Source organism: Ictidomys tridecemlineatus, chromosome 5 (assembly GCF_052094955.1).
Source record: "Ictidomys tridecemlineatus isolate mIctTri1 chromosome 5, mIctTri1.hap1, whole genome shotgun sequence".
Classification (NCBI taxonomy): Eukaryota; Metazoa; Chordata; class Mammalia; order Rodentia; family Sciuridae; genus Ictidomys; species Ictidomys tridecemlineatus.
The window spans coordinates 96,290,192-96,312,536 of NC_135481.1; the positions used below are offsets into that span (position 1 = coordinate 96,290,192).

Sequence of the window (22,345 nt, forward strand, 5' to 3'; positions counted from 1 at the left end):
TCCTTCTCTGTATTCTTAATTTGATACAGAAACAGCTTCTTAGTAAGGTGACTTGTTTAGCTCATACTGCCTCCTAAGAACCCATCAAAGCTATTTTCTTCCTGAGCTTACAATTTGACACTCGGAAACCACAGAAAGGAGACTTTGCCTATGATGGCCTTGAAGCTTCTTCTATACACACTCCTCTTCAGCCTCAACTTTAGGATCTCTGTATTCTCTTCTAGAACTCTGAAAAGGCGGGGTGGTACCCTTAATTCAACCCTTTTCAGGAGGAAGCAGCCCGACAGGATATTGATGCTGCTATTCATTATCCCCTCTCAGTGTCTGGAATGAAGGATATGGAAAAGAATAACCCCCAGGGAGAAAAGGAGGACACTGGGTCCCTGGGAGAGAAGGAAAACAATGAGCTCAACTTTCACAATTTCCCGTTCTACAACTGTTTCCTTGACTGCCCAACCAGAACATTTTGCTGTGATTTAATCTAACTAAACTTATAAAATCCAGACCCCTATTGTAACCAGCTGCCATTTTCTTTCTTGAAAACGTGCTCTTGTAAAGCCTAGTTGCTCTGTGGAGGTCTGTCTCCATTTCTTTTACTTTATTTTTTATTTGCTTTCATAAGGAAAGGGAAAGACACTTCTATTAATAATTTTTTAAAGCCATCTTTAAAAAAGATGTTTTTTCAATGTTCTTTTTTTATAAGTTTCTCAGTTTTACAACTTTTTTTTCCCCATTTCCATAGTATGTTTAGATTTGTGTAAATTGGCAGTTGCAATAGGAGAAAGTTCACTTCCGAGTAGCTGGGAATCTAAGGAGACTATTAGAGTTTTTATATACATAAAGTTACTGGTCAGTGAAAAAAAAATGAAAGGATGTTTAGCTTCATTAGTAATGAAGGAGATGCAAAATAAAACTAGAATATATCTCACAGCCTCAAGAGTGGCAATGATTTAGAAGTCTGACATGACCAATTGTTGCCAAGTACCTGAAGGAAAGAAACTCATGTATGCAGCAGAAGCAGCCACAGTGTTCACCTACTCTGGGAAAGAATTTTTCTGCAGTTACCTAGTTGAATATGGCTTTCTACTTGTTCTGGTACATGTGCACCCAGAGGCATATTGTTTGAAAATAGCCCAAATGTCCCCTAACAGTGGAAGTGATGAATAGGTGGAGGCATGTTTTCCAGTGTTAGGTGAAACAATCAAATCCCAGGAGAACATATTCAGTGTCTTTGCACTGAGATAAAATTCAAAAGGCAGGCAAGAGAAAGCAAAATGTTGTTTAAGGTGCATCTAAGTGGTGATATTGTCAAGAAAAGTGGCAGACCATGGTGGCCCAGGAGGATGGGACATTCTAGGACAGCCTCAACAGTTTAAAGAGACCCTGTCCAAAAAAAAAAGGCTGGAGGTGTACCTCAGTGGTAGATGGCCCCTAGGTGCAATCAATTGTGGCCAAGGATTGTCTCAAATATCTTAGATAATCCTTATTTTTTCCTTTAAAAACTTTCTCTTGCCTCAATCTCTTTGAATGTGCTAATAGTTTAGTGTGATGTACATAGCTCCATTGCAATCCTATTCTATTACAAATAAATACCATGATTCTTTGGAGAACCTCTGATTGTTACTTAATTTGACACATTTGGTATCAGAAGTGGGAACTAAACCAAGACCACTTTTGGAGGGGATTCCTGACTTCAGGAACCAGGTTTAATACCACATCTTGTCTTTTTCTGTCCTGGTGAGTCTTCTCTCAGCTTGAGCCCACTCTTTTTGGTAGAGGCTCTCTGCTGACTTTATTTGTAATCCGGCTGGAATAAGGCTTCCTTACAGAAAGGACCTTGTATCCCTGTGAGGAATAACCACAAAGATTTTTTATTATTTTTTTTCTTCTTGTCTTTACTGCAAAGCCCATTTTCACATAAGGACATTGTTTTGATGAGTACCCAAATTTCCAGGAATTTATATTCTTTGAAGATTTCAGATCTCTCTAGTTGTTCTCTTTTTGTTCAGCACACTTGGTTTATTTTGTTTGATCTGCTGGCCTAATTTAAAATCACCCTGTGAGGGCTGGGGTTGTGCATCGCACGCATGAGACCCTGGGTTCAATCCTCAGAACCACATAAAAATAAATAAATAAATAAATAAAAATAAAGATATTGTGCCCATCTACAACTAAAAAAAATTAATAAATCATCCTGTGAGCATTTTCATTTTGGTTTGGTTATTATACATGTTTATAAGTTATTTGGCTTTTAACTCATTTTTTTTCTCCCAACTTATTTTTGAAAATCTTCTATGAGCAAAAATTAACATTCTAAGTGGTGTGCACAAAGTATAGAATTTAAAGCCACTAGGGCAGCTGCCACCATTTCTGAGAAATTCTAATATCTGAAGATAAACACTCCTTTGTGATGATTCCCTAGTCATAGGAAAGCAAGATTGTCCTTAGGGACCTGTCATGCAGTCTTTATGCAAATACAGACACCTTGGTCAGGGTAGGCAAACAAGGGAAAAATCTGTCGAACAAGCAAAATATTTGCCTATGCCCTCTCAATTCCCTGACAGTGCTTATAGGATTTTCTTTACTCTTTTTTTTTTAAATTTTTAATATTTATTTTTTAGTTCTCGGCAGACACACCTTTGTTGGTATGTGGTGCTGAGGATCGAACCCGGGCCGCACACATGCCAGGTGAGCGCGCTACCACTTGAGCCACATCCCACTCTTGAGAGGACAAGAAACAAAAATGGGACACCTAAATTCTAAAACATGCAAAGAAGTTTCCTCTTCGGGACTCCAGCCAGCTGTATTATGGTCCCTTCTCAAGTGCATTATTATTATTATTATTTTATCCGTGCAAAATGGTAATTCTCAAACTGCAATTATGGGGTTAATATGAAAAATCTTTTCGTTAGGTAGTAGCTAGCAATGAGCAGAGAAATGCATGGCAAGGTCACAAGCATTCTTTTAGTTGCTTTAGGGTCTTTTTTAAGCTACTTTCAAAATAGATGAGAAAGTAAAGAGTGGCTGTTAATTTGTAGAAAATAAACAGAAGCAAAGGAGCTAATGGTAAAATATGTCAAAAGAAAAGGATTAATGGGACGAACTCTTGACAGGGCTCATTGAGGTTGGTTTAAAGTGTCTCCACTTGTCTGGGAAGGAAGATTCCTTTAGTAGCACAGGCACAATAAGGTGACTTCTGACCAGCCACTGACCTCAGTGCCCATGTTAACATGGATTGGCTTATAGATGAAGCTCCCTCAAATGGGATGGCCACCATGACAGTTCTGGAGAGGACCAACTAAGGTCAAAACTCCACTGCTAGGTGGAGGAGTCGAACACCTGATTGGAGAAAGCGGCTGAAGGAAGAGCCCAGTTCTCCTGCTAATCATCAAAAGTAATAAATTTGAAGACAGCATTGTTTCCTTTGCCGTTCCTTCCCTGCTTGGAGACAGCCCACTCTGTACTGAGAGTGCTCTGTGCTCAAGCCTCACTTTGCTCTTATTTCACTTTCTCCTCACTTTCTCTTTACTTCCACTTATAATAAAGTTCTCTTGCATGGCTTTTGGTGTCTGACTTTGAATTTTCTTTCGTTGGAACACAGAACCAAGGTTTGGAGTTACAGCTCCCTGCTTTCCTATGACATTTTTAGCTCTTTATCACTATTTTTTTCCTGCCTATTTAATGTTGACTTTTTCATTTATGTTGAAGTAATGAGAAATTGAAATAAAATAGAACAAATACTGCTTGAAAATTTTTCTTTAGCATTTCAACCAACACAAGAAAAGGAAATAATTTTCAAATTAATGGTTTCACAACTCCTCTAGCAGCTGCATGGTATCCTAGACTCTAAGAGTCATCCTTTTTGAGTTCTATAGCTTTTTCTTGACTAATAATGGCTTAGGGTGACAAAGTGGTTCTGTTTTGTTTTGTTTTTGTTTTCCCAAATTTACCCTTATGACTTCATCAAAATCTTAGAGTAATAATAAAAGACCTCTCTGTCTAAAATTTTTTAAAAATTAATTTTTCTGCCATGTTGGCCAGAAAAATATCCAAGAAAATAAGTGCAAAAAATCTTTCAAAATCAATTTCTAATTTCAGTACCTATACATTTTTTTTCTTTTAATTAATTTCTCTTAAACTTGTTTTTAAAGACCTTTTAATTTATTTTAATAAATCTTCTAATTTATGAAAAGAGAAAGTTTTTATATGAAAAATAATTTAGTCTGATAGAAAAATTTTTGTCCTAGAGTAGAATACTAGATTGTTCAAGAACGGAAAAAAGAGGGGCCGGGATATGGCTCAAGCAGTAGCGCACTCGCCTGGCATGTGTGCGTCCCGAGTTCGATCCTCAGCACCACATACAAACAAAGATGTTTTGTCCACTGAAAACTAAAAAATAAATATTAAAAAAAAGAAGAATGGGAAGAAAGAAATACAGGTAAAATCAAATAATTGTCAGGTATCTGAGGGAGTCACAAAAGGTATATAAAGGACAATTTAATGAAAAGAAAAATCTGTGTGATCAATTTGGCTACAATTATAGGAAAATTATTTGTAGGTTTTCTAAACAATGGACACTAATACACTGATATAAGACCAGAATCTAAGTCTCTATGTCTGAAGCAATAAGGTTTTCTTGAAATATTTGTCTTCCATTATAAACAAATTTGTAAGAGGTTTTGATTGTTAATTCTGATATCCATTTTTTTCTTTCAGCTTCTTTGAGTTCTATAGCTTTTTCTATAGTACAATTTCTATTAGTTGATGACTTTTTAAAAAAATTTGTTGTTTTTAGATATATATGATAGTATGGTGTATTTTGACATACAGGAGGTGCAACTCATTCCAAGGTTGATCCCATTCTCGTGGTTGAACACAATGTGGAGTTACAATGGTCATGTATACTTATATGAATATAGAAAGTTAAGTCTGATCCATTCCACTGTCCTTCCTATTCCCATACTGCATCCCTTCCCTTTTCTCCCCTTTGTCCAATCCAATGAATTTCTATACTTCCCCTCCCTGTCCTCCCTTCTTATGGATTAGCATCCACATATCAGAGAGAACATTTGACCTTTGGTTTTTTGGGACAAAAAACTTATTTTACTTAGTATGATAATATCAGTTTCATCCATTTACCTGCAAATGCCATAATTTCATTTTTCTTTGTGCCTGAGTAATATTCCATTCCAAATTATATTTTTGTAATATAATTTGGTATATATACCACATTTTCTTTATCTATTCATCTGTTGAAGGGCACCTAGGTTGGTTCCATGCTTCACTATTGTGAATTGAGTTGCTATAAACATTGATCTGGCTGCATCACTGTAGTATGCTGATCTTAAATCCTTTGGATATAAGCCAAGGAATGGGATAACTGGGTCCAATAGTGGTTCCATTCCAAGTTTTCTAAGGAATCTCCATACTGCTTTCCATAATGGTTGCACCAATTTGTAGTCCCACCAGCAGTGTATGAGTGGACCTTTTTCTCTACATCCTAACATTTAATGTTACTTGTTAATTTAATATTCTTGATAATTGCTATTGTGACTGGAGTGAGACAGAATCTCAGTGTAGTATTAATTTGCATTTCTTTAATTTCTAGAGATGTTGAACATTTTTTTCACATATTTTTGAGCATTTGTATTCCTTCTTCTGTGAAGTGCCTGTTCAATTCAATTGCCCATTTATTGACTGGGTTATTGTTGTTGTTATTATTATTATTATTATTATTAGTTAATTTTTGAGCTCTTTGTATATCCTGTATATATAGATTAACACTCTATCTGAGGTGCAGGTGGTAAAGATTTTCTCCTCTGTAAGTGCTCTCTTCATGTCCTGATTGCTTCTTTTGCTGTGAAGAAGCTGTTTAGTTTGATTCCATTCCATTTATTGATTCTTGTTTTTATTTCTTGTGTCTACTTTAACTTTTTTTTTTTTTTTGGTACCATTGATTGAACTCAGGGGCATTCGACCACTGAGCCACATCCCCAACCCATTTTTGTAATTTGATTTGAGACAGGATCTCACTGGGTCGGTTAGCTCCTCACTATTGCTGAGACTAGCTTTTGAACTTTGGATCCTCTTGCCTCACCCTCCCAAGCTGGTGGGATTACAGGCAGGCGTCACCATGCCCAGCTTCTACCTTGACTTTTTAAGCAGGTCCTATAAGCTGTTTTTCCCCCCTCCCCAGATTCTGACTACTGTTGTGGATGACTTGGGATAAATTGATTCTTTACTCTTGGCTTTACTTGATGTATTCGGATTATTCTGTGGAACCAGACAATTTCACTTACTTTTATCATTTCCAAGGTTCTGCCTTCCCCTGTGCAAGGTAGTAGTTTTCTTGTTAATGTTCCAGAATAGGCTGTCAATTCATAACTCAGACACAGACCCTTCCAGTGTCTGTGTCCAAACATATTTTCAGAAAGCATCTCTGAACAGGTCAAGTACACACTATGAGCAATGCTCTCTGACCTTCCCAAAAATGTAAAGACAAGAAATTACCATTGAAATTAAACAGTGGCAGCTGGACACAGTGGTGCATGCCTGTAATCCAAGTGGTTTGGGATGCTGAGGAAGTAGGATTTCGAGTGCAAAGCCAGCCTCAGCAAAAAAAAAGTGAGGCAGAAGCAACTCAGTGAGATCCTGTCTCTAAATTAAAAAAAAAAAAAGAAGAAGAAGAAGAAGGCTGGGGATGTGGCTTAGTAGTTGAGTGACCCTGAGTAGTTCAAACCCTGTTACAAAAAAAAAAAAAAAAGAAGAAGAAGAAGAAGAAAGAAAGAAAGAAAGAAATTAAATAGTGGTAGCCTTGTCCAAGGAGACTTGCAGGGATTTGATACCTTTTTGAAGCTTGTGTAAGACAAACATATGAGTGAATGTGGCAATGGGTGTACAACAGAATATTGGAATGGTGTCATCTAGAGAAAAGGTATCCTGTTAGAATGCTTGGCAGTATAATTCATAGCAGTTCAGCAGAGAAATACATGTCACCTCTGCAAAGGTCCTGTTTTATTATGACGCAAAAATTGGGTCATGTAGGGGTTCATAATAAACTTTTTGTTAAATAAACTTTTGCAACCGTCAAAAAAAAAAAAAAAAGTATGTTTTCATCAGGTTTCACTTCCAGGTAGGTGAACGGGCTTCATATAAGCAGAAGCAATGACACAGCAAGAAGTTTTTCTTTACTTTCTGGTAACTGGCTTGGTAAACATAGGTGAGTTTTGTGACAATAATTTGTTTTTTGCCTGCTGTTTTTATTAGGTTTTGATTGCTTGGGAAAAATAAAGCTTAAAGGAAGTATCTTAAAAAAAAAACACATTTATTTGCTTTTAAAGTCTTTAAATCACTTTGTAACTCCAGTTAAGACATTCTAGTTAAATGAATGACCATTATTTCACAATGATGTGTGATCTTATTTTGATCAAATGTATTCAACCTTTGACATATTTGGCAGGCTTCCTTAGGGTTAAAGTTCTCAATTAGGTCTTTTTGGTTTCTGGATTTTGCAGTTGGATATTATTGTGAAGATAATAAAGTGATTAGGCTTATTGGGTATATCATATTGTATGGAAAGCATTTGCAATCAAATGGATGGAAGAGACTCTAATAAGTTCTCTTGAATACAATTTTATAATAGCACTAAGCTTAATGAACTAAATAAAAATTCCAGAACTCTAAGAAAGCAACAGATGGGCTCATGGAACTGTTATTAGAGGGTCAACAAAGCAAGAATTAAAAGAGACTGAATGAGCTGATATAATTTAGGGTTTTGTTTCCTCTCTTATTGAAAAAAATATAATTGGCTCTTAAATGTTTTTGTTTCCTACACTTAACAAAACTTCTTTCTTAAGCTATCTTTTACAACAATATCCCAAAATATACTTTTATAAACAAAGGTGGAAACATTTACTTTTCTCCCACTTGATTCTTCCAATATTCAAAAGCTATTTATAATTTACATTTCTGTGGTAATATGATCAATGCATAAGTTGCATAAAAAACAGATTCTTATGTGCAGGACACAATCTGAAATATTGGCATACTTGAAAATATGCATATAATACTTGCCTTCCAGGATTTCCAATAAAAACTGTCGCTTCCAAGTGGGTTCTGGAATCTCAAGTTATTTTAGGTGCAGTAGGTGAAAATCTAAAGTCTACCTCGGTTTGGCAAACTACCTGGGAGAATTGGTAGAGGGCAGGTGGTAATGGGGATTGGACCCCAGGGTGCTCTATCTTTGAGCTACATTCCTAGCCCTTTTCATTTTTTTTAGACAGGGTCTTGCTAAGTTGTCCAGGCTGTCCTTTAACTTTCAATCTTCCTGTCTCAGCCTCCTAAGTAGCTGGGATCACAGGAGTGCACCACTGAACCCAGTGGCCTGGAGAATTTTATAAATTTGACATTACTATATGGGAAATATCTTTTCCTGCTGCACATGTGTAAACAGTTAAGCCACATCTGATCAAACAAAACTCATTGTACAAGTAAGTTGTTTTTTCTTTGACTGCCTTTGGTAAAAATGGGTGTGATTATGGAGATAACACTTATGATTCCAAAGAAGAACTATAACATACCTGTCCATTATAGCTCTGATCATTGTTTGTGAGGTTTTTAAGTTATCTACCTAACAGATTAGATCCTAAATTCTTCCATGTTCCTCCAATCCTCTTTTCTGCAACGATATTATTAGGAACAAAAATTTCTCTTTCCTAAAGTCCTATAAACCAGAGCTGACAACTTGAAGAAAATTTCAAGGGACAGACTCATACCTGAAATGTGGGCCACAGTTTTACCAAAATGCCCAATGTCATAAACACAGATATTAAAACTGCAAACCGGATGAGAAATTGATGTAAGAACAGACTCAACATTATAATGAGCCTCTTGCCCCTCTTAATTTTTTTTTTCCTTTTTTGCATGTGGGAGGATAATGATGTAGTTAAAATTTCACAGTCAATAATCATTGCAGGTATGCTGAAAGAACAGTGGGTAACTTTGGAAACTTCCTTAATGCCTTTTTTTTTGTTGTTCAAATTATACAAGCGTTCCTCCTTTTTTTTTTTATATCACTCTTGATTCAACCTAATCATGGAATAACAAATGATAATATTACTCCACATTTTTTAATGGCTAAGAAAGAAAATGTGTGTGTTATTGCTAAAAATACATGCTGGATCTGAGAAATGGAGACTAAACTACATAAAATAAGAGAGCAGCCTCTGTGATTACAACAGGACTCGCCTAGTTCCCTTGTTGATTTCTTTTTTCTTTTCATAAATGTCATCACTGGGTTCTTGATTCAAAACTATTCAGCAAAGTGGACCCTTTATGTTCTTGGTTTTGTTTTCTTTTGTCCCTTTTCAACTTCATACTTATTAAATTTCTTGGCCTTTGTGCAAGGTTATGATATATAACCTTGCACAAAGGCCAATGCAACATATACCAAACTATAATTCTGGAACAACTGAGCCCACCTGTTGTCTGTGCAACAGTAGAAAGACTCAATCCTTGTTATTAGTCCTACTGGCCAAAGATTTTGTTTCAAAATCTCTTATGAAATCCTTCTCATTTTTTCTTTAAAAAGATCCACTTGCCCCAACATCTTAGAATACACTCATAGTTTACTATGGCATGAGGATTCCCATTCTAATGCCATTCGATTCCAAATAAATATCATTATTTTTTGGAGAATCTCTCACTGATACTTTCTACTTTGCCATTTCCTTGTAAGAAGATAAAAGAAGTCCCTTTCACTGATGTCAGTGGGGTGGGGGGAGCTGAAACTGGAGGTCTTCCCTAGGAGGCATATGAAGGCGTGCATGAAGGAGTAAATGAAGGAGTGACTCATGGCAAGGGTCAGAGGCAACAGTCAAGGGAACCCAGGTGCAGACAAATCTAAAAAACAGTGGGTGGGACTGGTCTTGAAATTACACTTTCGAACATTTAGCAATAATTCAACTGTTAAGGGAAAATGCTGAACACTAACAAAGCAGGGGAAGTATTTAATCATCCCATTTTAGGATAACGAATTCTAGGATAAAGGCAGGAATTGATCAGTCTTAATTTAGGAAGAGAGGATCTTACAAGGAGGACACTTTCTTATACGTGACATTACAAGAGTCAGATGCTCTGTTTCTGTGCTTGATGAGGATGGGGACTTCCATAACCCTAATTATGGCGAATTGGAGAAAAAGAACTGCTAAAATGATCTTCTTTTCCTAAAATATAAAAGAAATTGACTTTCCTAAATTCCCCAAAGACTTAAATCCTTCCATTCAAATGTTGGAGACAGAGCTATTAAAGAGAATGTATGATGTTGGCAGTGAAGAGTCAGAGAGTTCACAAATAACGTTTTTTTGTTGTTGTTGTTGTTGTTTGCTTGTTTGTTTGTTTTGTGGTACACCAATTGAACCCAGGGAATTTTCTTTTTAAAATTTGTTCTAATTAGTTATACATGACTGTAGAATGCATTTTGACACATCATACATAAATGGAGCATAACTTCTCAGTCTTCTGGTTGTACATGATGTAAAGTTACACTGGCAGTAATCTATGCACATAGGGTAATAATGTCCGATTCATTCTACTGTTGTTCCTACTCCTATACCCTCTCCCTTCCCTTCACTCCCCTCTGCCTAATCCAAAGTACCTCTACTCTTCCTTAGCACCCCCCCCATTTTGAATTAGCATCCACATATCAGAGAAACATTTGGCCTTTGGTTTTTTGGAATTAGCCTGATATTCTCCAGCTCCACCCATTTACCTGCAAATGCCATAATTTCATTCTTCTTGGTGGCTGAGTGATATTCCATTGTGTGTATATATACTACGTTTTCTTTATCTATTCATCTGTTAAGGGCATCTAGATCGGTTCCATAGTTTAGCTATTGTGAATTGAGCTGCTATAAACATTGATGTGGCTATGCCACTGCAGTATGCTGATTTTAAGTCCTTTAGGTATAAACTGAGGACTCATTTGGTGGTTCTATTCCAAGTTTTCTGAGGAATCTCCATACTGCTTTCCATAACGATTGCACCAAATTTGCAGTCCCACTAGCAATGTTAAGAGTTTACCTTTTCCCCCACATCCTCGCCAACATTTATTGTTGCTTGTATTCTTGATAATTGCCATTCTGTCTGGAGTGAGATGAAATCTTAGAGTAGTTTTGATTTGCATCTCTCTAATTGCTAGAGATGTTGAAAACTTTTTCATATATTTTTTTGATTGATTATATTTCTAGCCCTTGGGTCATTCTGTTTAAGTAATGGTTGTTTGGCCAAGGAGTCTGGCCGTGTTTATTCTGTTTAAGTAATGGTTGTTTGGCCAAGGAGTCTGGCCATGTTTACTGATTATCTAGTAAAATTACATAAGTAATCAATACAGCTCCTGAAAAATTTAATCTCTTAAATGTTCTAGTGAGTTGAAACTAGGGCAAAGGTCTTGGCGAGTATGCAAGTAAGTAACTCACACAGTTCAAGGTTTTGGGAAGTGAATCAAGAAAGGGCTCACCAGGATAATGATGAAGCTCTTTTTGTACCTGACAGCCAGTGGCTTTTTTGAAAACCCTGTCTGCCATTTAACCTAATCTCCCTGCATGTTAGGAACCATCTTTTAAAGACTAAGGATGATGGCCTTCAAAGGGAGAGACATGTGACCCCAATGACTCTTTAAAATATCAGTTTCCTCAGCAGTAACCATCTACCTCAATCCAGATGCTTTGAACAAGAAAACAATAAAGAAATCAGGGGATTTTACACAAGATCATAGATTATGCATAATTCCTGGAAATTTAAGATAATTCCTGGAAACCTTAAGCTAGTGTTTGAGGATATGGAAGAGGAGGGATCTGAGGAGGACACGGGCAGCCAAAGATCCTCTCTGGTGGTTTCATTACTCCCAAAGATTATTGTGTTTTGTTACTCCTTTTCTAAACTTTTTACTTTGAAATGATTTTATACTTACACAAATCTCGCAAGCAAAAAATTGTTAGAGTTCATACACACTTCATCAAACTTCCCCTAATGTTAGCATCTTACAGATCATAGCAAAAATATCAAAATCAGGGCTGGGGATGTGGCTCAAGCGGTAGCGCGCTCGCCTGACATGCGTGCGGCCTGGGTTCGATCCTCAGCACCACATACCAACAAAGATGTTGTGTCCGCCGAGAACTGAAAAATAAAAACATTAAAAATTCTCTCTCTCTCTCTCTCCTCTCTCACTCTCTCTTTAAAAAAAATATCAAAATCAGTAATTATCATTGACACAACACTATTGACATGACAGTATTATTGAAATTAAGGTATTGTATCTTGCTTATTTGAAAGGTTGTTAGACTGTAAAAATGGAAACACGCGGCTCTCTGTTGTCCTACCATAACGATAGGTGTGAAATAGGAACAGGTCCATGATCTGAGTGAAACCACATTTGAGACTGAAACAACTGGGAATCTGCCCCACCTTGAACCTTTCTCCCTTTACTCTCACTTGGATTCTCAGAAATGAAGATGGATTTCAGATGTTAACCGAGAATCAAAGACGATGAAATGAAATTGAGTTACCAATGGGTGGCACTGTGTATCTATAGGAGTCTCTCAAAATCACCCTTGATGTTGTTATGCTTTGTCAATGGACAAAATTGCAATTTATTTTAAAGATCTTAATTGGCTTTATTTTTAATTTCAAAATCCAAACATAATTAGTTTGGGTTGGGTATTTGGTATTTAGCATGTGTGACTCCATTTTGATTTTCAGTCTGGTCTGTTGGGGCCCAAAGTATGGCCTCCCATGATTTTTAGTGAACACATTTATTGAGCTTACTAGAGCACTCTTTTCAGCTTCAATGTATTTCTAGACATCGACAGCAGTTTTGCCTCACTTGACAGCAAGTGATGCCTCTACAATCTTGCTTCAGGAACTTTTGGTACTCTAACATTTACCATGATCTGTGGAAATAAGGCTTCAACCAGTGAGCTAGAGCCAATTCAGACCTGGAAAGTACTCATTATCTTCACGGTATAATGGTACAGCTTTTTTGACAACCACTTTGCCATTTAACCTAATCTCCTTGAAAGTTAGGAATCTTCTTTTAAAGACTAAGGATGAGGGCCCTCAAAGGGAGAGATGTACGACCCCAATAACACATTAAAATATCAATTTCCTCAACAGTAACTGTCTACCTCAATCCAGATGCTTTGGACAAGAAAGTTTGGGGCTGACCTAAGAGCCACTGCTTCTGCAGCTCAGACTTTCCACACTGAATGCTTAACTCAAACCAGTGGCTGTTCACCATGGAAAAGCTACGGGACCCTCTCAGAGAGGAAAACTTCCAGGAGTGTCATATCTGGGTAATGAGGAAATTCTGCTCTAAAGAGGGGAAGGGAGTTTGTCTAGCCATGAGGGTCTCATACTAATATGTGGTCTAATTCTGGAGACAGCATGTTATAGATCTGGGTATGAGGTTCAGGCTTCAAGTCACTGGACAACACTGGCCATTGTGTGGGGCCACCCTGCTCTCATGGGGTCAGAGCACTTTCTATGGCTACTAATTCTCTGTGGATCCCGGCCCTCCTGACAGCTGGCCTGGACACCACCTACTTTTTCATTTGAGCTCCCAAGAGAGAACTCCCCAGAGGAAGGGGCTCTGAATGTCCTATCCAGGGCAGGCCACCTCCTTAGCTGCTTTTCCCTCCTGTGTCAAAGAGCTACTCCGTGTGTCTCCACAGCAAGCTGGGCAACAGGGAAAGGGAGGCAGGAGCTGCCTTTCTGAAATCTGAGTGTCCATTTCAATTTCTGTGTTGGAGATTGCAGCAGCCCAGGAAATTCTCTGCAGGCAGAGGATTCCCAGATTGGGTGACAGCCTATAATACTGTATTTCAAAATTCGCAGCAGTGATTACTTCATTAGGTGAAATGGGGAAAAGGTCAATGAAATCTCAGAGCTGGGGCCTAACTTGATAACTTTTTATAAGATAATAATTTAATGACATAATCTGTCACAAATGACAGGTGTCCTGAGCTGTATGGTTGGATTTAGACTAAGACAGGACATTGGCAAGATACTGTAGTGCTAGAATATAGAAAAACTAAAGTAGAGGCCTCCTAAATGCTAGGTAGATGCTCTACCAGTGAACATATTCCCAGCTCTCTTGCTTACTTTCTTCCTTCCTCCCTCCCTTCGCAGCCTTCCTTCCTTCCTTCTTCCAATGTTATCTATGCTTTTATAATTAGTAATTTTATGAAAAGCTTTTCTGATGTCCAGTTTACATGGACTACTTATTTTCTAACTGAATTCTGAAACTAATACTGCCCGTGACTGTATCTGCAAGTGGATATGTACTCTTTCTACTGATGCCATAGTGTTCTTACATGTTAGCTCATTTAATTGCCCCCACATATCTTTTCAAATGAGGAAACCAGATTCAGAGACTTCATCGCCTACCTTACTAAAGATCCACACTAGAGGGCAGTCAGACAGGACCCCAGGCGATCTGATTCTATAATCATCAAACTGTTCTGGACGCAGGAGGGATCAGGGCCCTGTTGATCACAAATCACTTGAGTTAGTTACCTGGGATGTCTTTGCAAAATGGAGAATTTTGGAACTGTATGCCTTCCAATCAGTCCTTCTACCCGTATTTCGACCTCACCACGCTGGAAAGCAGGATTAATCATTACTCTTAGCATTACTTATCGCCATCCAGGGCAATTCCTGTACCCTACAAACACTAGGGGGCCTAGCACAGTGGATCGCAACCAATATAATATGCGAAGGATTCAGTGGCGACTTCCTTTCCGCGACGCCTAGAGAGGCCAGGCGGGGGTCAGGAGTCCTCCCAGCCGTCCTTCCCTTTCTCTCGGGTGAAGATGGCTGCGACACTGATCCTGGAGCCCGCGGGCCGCTGCTGCTGGGACGAGCCGGTGCACATCACCGTGCAAGGCCTGGCCCCCGAACAGCAGGTCACGCTGCGCGCGTCCCTGCGCGACGAGAAGGGCGCGCTCTTCCGCGCCCACGCGCGCTACCGCGCGGACGCCGGGGGCGAGCTGGACCTGGCGCGCGCGCCCGCGCTGGGCGGCAGCTTCGCGGGCCTGGAGCCCATGGGGCTGATCTGGGCCATGGAGCCTGATAAGCCGTTTTGGCGACTACTGAAATGGGACGTGCAGACGCCCTTCGTGGTGGAGCTGGAGGTGCTGGACGGCCACAAGCCTGACGCTGGGCCTCTGCTGGCCCGCGCGCTGCACGAGCGCCACTTCATGCCGCCCGGTGTGCGGCGGGTGCCGGTGCGGGAGGGCAGGGTGCGGGCCACGCTCTTCCTACCTCCAGGTGAGCAACCTCTGTCACTGTTACCCTCTGCCTGTGCTGCTTCATTGGTGCAGTGCCTGGACTTTCTCCCTTTCTCCAACCAAAGTCTCCTAGCGGCCCTTACAAGTCAGTGGTCACTGGGAAACTGCAGATCTTTCAGATTATGGCTGGGTTAATGTCCTGGTCCCAGAGTCAACAGCAGGAGCAATATTGGAAGTTACTTAGAAAAGGGGGAATATCAGACTTTGTCCAAGCCCTGATGAAATAGATTTTCAATAGTTAAAAGACACGCTCTCCCACTGTGGTTTGTGAGCACATTCAGGTATTGTGACAAGCTGCTCTCCTGTGGTTATTCAAGCAGAGTGCAACAGCAGCAGCCCAGCAGCATCACTGGGGAACTTGGTGGAACTTAACCAGTTCAGAAGGATAATGAATAACACTTGCCTACTCAGGAATTAAGTCTAATTGTTACACTCTAGTGATTAAGATGTGGTGATATAAGAATGGACTAATAAGTTATAGGATAGAATAGACATTTCTTAAATTGATAATACATATATGAAAATATGGAGTATGATATAATAGCATAAATTATTGGGAAATGGCAGTATTATTGAGATTTATTTAGATCCGTACCTCACATCATACACAAAAATGAATTCCAGATGGATCAAAGATCTATATGAGAAAAACAAATGTAAAAGTTATAGAGAAAAAAAATGTGGGTATCTATAACCCTATACAGGAAGAGTTTCTTACATAGACTCAGAAAGGACCAATAATAAAGGAAACTGAAAAACCTCGGTGAGACAAACAAGAAGATAAAGAGATAATTATGTGACAGAAGATGTTACAATACATATAATAAGGGATCAGAATCTAGAATATAGTAAAGAAAACTTCTACAAACCAATAGAGTAAAACATAAGCTTTGTAGAAAAATAGGCCAAGGATATAAAATTGAATTTAAAACATAAACAGGAAAAGAATGTCAATAAGCACATGAGAAAATTCTAAACAGAAATATCCCTTTTAAAGTACTGTGGAATACCATCTCATACCTTTCAATAAGGCAAACATTTTTAAATAATGGTCAAGTGTTGGTGAAGATGTAGTAAAACAAGAACAGTCCATATTTCTGGTGAAACTGTGCAGTAACACAACTTTAAAAACCAGCTTGGCAACTTTTAGTAAAAATTGAAATCTATATATTATATAAATAACCTAGGCATGAAAATTGAACATAGTCCTAGCTAAATGCAGCTGGAGTTTAGAGGATGTGTGTCACTGCAGTGCAAGTAATAATAAATTGCAACAACTTTAATGATCATCAAAAAAGGAAACAAATAAATTGTGCTATGTTTATTAACATGTTATGCATGGTGCAGAGATTCCCCACCCTCAGTTTGGAAAGAAAGACAATAATAATCTGAGTCTTTGTCAGTTATAATCTTACTACAAAAATAAAGATCTGGAAATTTGTGACAGCAGGTATAGAAGAAATGTGGACTCAGTTTTTGATGACAATCATGAAAATCATAAGCATAGACCTAGAATGTGTAAGCACTGCCTGAGATTTGGAGTTCTGTGATAGTAAAAGCAAAAGTGACTCCATTTTGTTTAGTAACTCCATTTTGTAAAACAACCAAGCCAAGTAGAAGGGTCATGACCAGGACAAGATGTTCTTTTCCTTTTGCTATAGAAACCTTTAAGAACATGAAACTACCTAATGGGGCATTGTTTCTAACTAGGGTAATGGGGCTTTGTTTCTGAAACTGGGGTGACTGGGCTAATTATGATTGGCTAAGTGTCCCTCCGCCTGACTGCACTCTCCCACTTCTGTAACTTGGCTTGCTTGCATTGGCTAGACCCCCAAACATCCCTTTTGCAGTTCTCAGGCTTATAAGCAGCGCCCTTGCAATTGATTGGGGCTGATGGGGGAACAGCTTTATGTTCTGGTCATTTGCCACCCATGCTTCAATAAAGGCTTGATTCCATTATTTGTGACTAGTCTGGAAGTCAGTTTCTGAAACCCAGGGATGAAGCTTTAAGTATAACAGTTCTTTTCCAGATGTTTCCAAGATGACCAATGGTACCTTCTGATGTCAAAACTCTTTTTTTTTTTTAATTTGTGTTGAGGATTGAATACAGGGGTGCTCCTGAGCCACAGCTACAGCTATTTTTATTTTTTATTTTTAGCCAGGGTCTTGCTAAGCTGCTGAGGCTGAACTCAGACTTCTGATCTTCTTGCACCAGTCTGTCGAGTTGCTAGGATTACAGATGTGTGCCACCTCAACCAGCTTAGTCATCACAATTCCTAGAAATTCAAATCAATTCAAATTTAGAATCACAAGCATCAAAAACAAACTCTGGGTTACCTAAATAGGAAAGGAATTTATTGTAAAGCCATTGATTAAGAACAAAGTTGAAAGGAATATTGGGGATCAGGATCAGAAAACTGAGAGAATCCAAGGGAGATTCTACCACCCAAACAAACCTGGACAGGCCATCACTGAAGCTGGATGCTTGTGGCTCCTGTGGACTCAATGGCAACACTGCTGGCCTGAGTGAATACTAACCTGAGTTAACTCTGTCACTCATGGGAATGAGACCGGGTCACAAGGGAGGTTGGGTCTCATGCTTGCCTTTTGCAGTACAAGGTAGAGCCAGGGAAACAGGAAAGGAGGCTTTGGGTGCTCAGCACCCCCAGCCTGCCCCTCTCCCCACAACAAATAAATGAGAGTCTGATTCCAAGTTGTTTGAGGACTAGCTCTATGCTCTGTTTCTTTCCAAGGACCTGGGCCTTTTCCTGGGATCATTGACCTGTTTGGACTTGGAGGTGGCCTTCTGGAGTACCGAGCTAGTCTGCTGGCTGGCAAGGGTTTCGCTGTGATGGCTCTGGCTTATTATAACTATGATGACCTTCCCCAGAGCGGAGACATCTTTCACCTGGAGTACTTTGAAGAAGCTGTGAACTATCTACTTCATCACCCCCAGGTTGACTGATCTTTTAGTTTATTGATTCCTAAATACTTGCCCGAGACAGGGTCAGATTTTCAACCCTGTGACCTGAGAGATTTACTCTATGACAAAATTAAATATTGAGCTTCTTACAAATTTACAGAGAAAAGTAAATATCTTTTTTTTTTTAATTTTTTTGAGTTGTAGATGGACACAATACCTGTCTTTTATTTATTTATTTATTTTATGTGGTGCTAAGGATCAAACCTAGTGCTAGGCAAGTACTGATAGACCCAACCTAATCTTTTCTTAAAATTGGGAGCCATCTCACCAGAAAGCCATGAAAAGATAATTTTTTTTGGCTTTACTATAAATTACTGCAAATTCTGTTTGGAATGCCTGCCCGTGCCTTGAATTCACCCATGCCTGGCTCTCTGACCAGATAGCAGCCCTCTCTGAAACTTTAGTGACACCTCATAAATATTGGCCTTCCCTGGCCAGACAACGACCCTCTCTGAGGCTCTAATGGTCCTCATAAATTCTGATGTTGGGGCCAGCAAAAAATGTAAACTACCATTAGTGTGATGCTTGTCAGAGTTCTGTTATCTGTAACCCCCCTTTGTGTAACTTTCTGGGCTATAAAGCTGGGCTGCAGGAAACCTGAGGTTGCTGTCTTATTCCCACTGTTTTGGGAGGGAGACGCAGCCCGGCCAGTCAAAATAATAAGCTTGCTTTAATTTGATTTTAATTAGAGTCAGTGGTCTTTTCTTGCGTCCTGGTCTAACAGTGCTCTACCACTGAGCTACAACCTCAGCCTAAGAAGAGTAAATTTCTGAGCTAGGACAACCCCACAGGGCATAGAATAAATAGGGAAACCTCAGGTATGAATTCCAGGTAAGGGGACTTAGCATCCCAGTATGCCCAGTACAGTGGGTTTCCTGGGACACAGACCATGAGTGCTAAGACCAGGATAGCATCAGGCTCACCAGGAGGGTTGGTCACCTCAGAAGTGTCACTGTTTTCTGGCTCTGTGAATCTATGTCCAACCTCCAGGTATGTTACAAAGAGTTAAATGATCACACTGGTGGAGTCCTTGAAATGGGCAGGTACTCATTCCCATGGCAAAGGATCTGGGCACAGTGGGTACAGAGTGAGGAAGATCAGGTTCATGTCCACATGAGCTTAGACTATAAAGTGGGAACAGGGGAGAGAGGGCTAGGAAACAAGGAAACTTAAAATTCCAAGTGCTAACAAGGACACGAATGGGGCACTGATTAAAAAAGAAAACAGTGGGGCTGGGGTTGTGGCTCAGTGGTAGAGTGCTCGCCTAGCATGCATGAGGCATTGGGTTCAATCCTCAGCAGCACATAAAAATAAAATAAAGACATTGTGCCAACCTAAAACTAAAAAATAAATATATGTATATTTTTATAAAGTGGAGTGGATGGGACTAGACAGAGCTCGGGAAGAAGAGCCTCAATTAGCAAAGATTTAAATGCTGACTATTAGTATTATTAGTGATGGTGGTAGTGTTGTCAATTGTCAGGAGATAATTCTACTGATTTTTAAAACATTTTGTTACCTGCTACCATTTACGTGTTAGAAACAAAATACATACAGAACAAAATAAATTATGATTAGTGTCAGATCAATGTACGTAGACTGATACTTTGGGTTTTTCATACATACTTGATTATGATTTCATACGCATACATATACTATTTGTCTGCTAGGTAATTGATTCCAATATTCTCTAAAGAAATAACTATTGGGCTGGGGTTGTGGCTTAGCGGTAGAGGCGCTGCCTAGCATGCCCAAGGCACTGGGTTTAATCCTCAGCACCACATAAAAAAACAAAATAAACAAAATAAAGGTATTGTGTCCATTTTTATCTACAAATATTTAAAAATCAAGAAATAACTGTTAATTTCAGGAAGAAGTTTTTTCTTTGAAGCCCAGGCCTTTTCTTCCCCAGTACTTTCATGGGCATCCTAAAGCCTTACTTACAAATGGAATGTTACTTAGGTTCCCCTTAAATTTCTTTGGACTACCATGAAATTCCATGAGTGCAGGGCCCATTGAAGTATAAAGGCACCACACACTACATAGCAAGCAGTTTTGGGATTTGAAATCTTCTTATTTCTAACCCTCATGCTCAGAGCTCTACATGTGGTTTCTCATTTGAACTTCACATGGGTTTTGTGGTATAGGGTTGAGCCTTATTTTACTGTTAAGGAAACTGAGCTTAACAGAGGCTGAATAGTGTTTCCAAACCTATGATATTGATAGAGCCCAGGTCCAGGCTCACGTCCACCTAACTTCTAGGTTGGCACTGCTCACTCTACCACAGTGTTCACGATCTCATTCTTCTGTCCCATTTTCAGGTAAAGGGTCCAGGGATTGGGCTGCTTGGGAATTCCAAAGGGGGAGAACTTGGCCTTGCCATATCCTCTTTCCTGAAGGGCATCACGGCTGCAGTCATAATCAATGGCTCAGTGGCCGTTGTTGGGGCAACCATACACTACAAGGAGGAGACGCTGCCCCCTGTGGGTATCATGAGAGATCGACTCAAGATGACCAAAGATGGCATCAAAGACATTGTGGAAGCCCTGAAAAGTCCTTTGGAAGACCAGAAGAGCTTTATTCCCGTGGAGAGGTCTGACACCACCTTCCTGTTCCTTGTGGGTCAGGATGACCACAACTGGAAGAGCGAGTTCTATGCGAATGAGGCCTCTAAACGCCTGCAGGCCCATGGGAAGGAGAAGCCCCAGATCATCTGCTACCCAGAAGCAGGGCACTACATTGAGCCCCCTTACTGGCCCCTGTGCAGGGCTGCCCTGCATATCTTGGCAGGTGGTCCTATCGTTTATGGAGGGGAGCCCAGAGCTCATGCCATGGCCCAGCTGGATGCATGGAAGAGACTCCAGACTTTCTTTCATAAACATTTGGAATGTGTTGAGGTGACCATCCCGGCAAAACTGTAATTTTCATTTGCTCTCTCCTGAGAATAGTTGCCACAGTTTGTGTGTCTGGATCCTGCTTCCTTTTTAATAAGTACTTATAGTTTTTCCAAAAACACATTTTTATCAATTGCATCGCTTATCAATTTGGGATTGGAGTCACTCTGCAGAAAACAGGAAACATAAGAGGTAGAAAAAGCTTCCTTCTCACTCTTGCACACCATGCAACTGACAAGGCTTTAGCTCTGAAAATAAAAATGAGTAACACTGATGAACAGTGCTTGTGCATAGTTGAGAGTTCAACAGTTGTTTGCTAAATGACTGATTAATAAGTAAATGATTGGCTACTGTGTTAGAAAAGCATATACAGTGCCCTTCGTGTCTATGGGTTCCGCTTTGTAGTTTCAACCAACTGCCAATCGAAAATATTTTAGAAAAAAATTGTGACTGTACTGAATGTATACAGATGAGTTTAATGTTAGTTTCCGTAAACAATATAGTTTAGAAACTACTGACCCAGGATTTACATTTTATTCGGTGTTACAAGTACTCTAGAGGTGATTTCAAAATACACAGGAAGATATGTGTAGGTTATATGCAAATACTACATTATTTTATGTAAGGGATTGAGCCTCTGAAGATTTTGGTACCTGTAGGCATCCTACCCAATCTCCCACAGATACCAATGGATGACTATAATACCAGAAAGATTATAATGTCCCCTTTGAGTTTCTTCTTTTAGAATGGAAGCAACACCTTAGCCATAAACTATTAGTTGGATATAAACTTAATAAAAATTTCCAAATCAACTATATTTTTGTTCTGTGGTATTTTCTCTTTGGATGAATATGATTCCCCTAACAAAAAATTTTGTTAGATTCCTGTTTATATATATATAAACACTTATGATTTTGTTGTTTCAAAAGCCAGCAAAACATTTTTTTAGATGAATTACCTAAGTTATTTGAAGAGTGATATACAGGAAAATAAAAAAAAAATATATGTATCACTTAAGATGAATAGATGAGGAACTTAAATATTTCTTAAACTTTAATTGTATTTAAACACCTCACCAGGCACAGTGGTGCACTCCTGTAATCCCAGTTACTCAGGAGTCTGAG

At 39.1% G+C, this 22,345-nt stretch overlaps 1 protein-coding gene and 1 long non-coding RNA gene across 3 annotated transcripts; one reads left to right on the plus strand and one right to left on the minus strand.

The window, feature by feature from the left end:
* Positions 1-7,310: 7,310 nt before the first annotated feature.
* Positions 7,311-14,816, minus strand: LOC144377885 (uncharacterized). Its single transcript, XR_013439119.1, has 2 exons — positions 14,443-14,816; positions 7,311-12,174 (listed from the first exon to the last, which is right to left on the minus strand). It is a non-coding gene; the product is annotated as an uncharacterized LOC144377885 (long non-coding RNA).
* LOC101972642 (acyl-coenzyme A thioesterase 1) lies at positions 14,742-22,036 on the plus strand. Of its 2 annotated transcripts, XM_078050501.1 has the most exons (4): positions 14,742-15,324; positions 18,098-18,300; positions 20,649-20,836; positions 20,949-22,036. In XM_078050501.1, exons 1-4 carry the CDS (start codon positions 14,868-14,870, stop codon positions 21,226-21,228), a joined length of 1,128 nt encoding a protein of 375 aa, XP_077906627.1. In that variant the 5' UTR covers positions 14,742-14,867; the 3' UTR covers positions 21,229-22,036. The 2 variants fall into 2 exon arrangements, with proteins under 2 accessions (XP_077906627.1, XP_005321264.2); XM_005321207.5 differs by having other exon boundaries at positions 14,751-15,324; positions 20,649-22,036.
* The last annotated feature ends 309 nt before the right edge of the window (positions 22,037-22,345 follow it).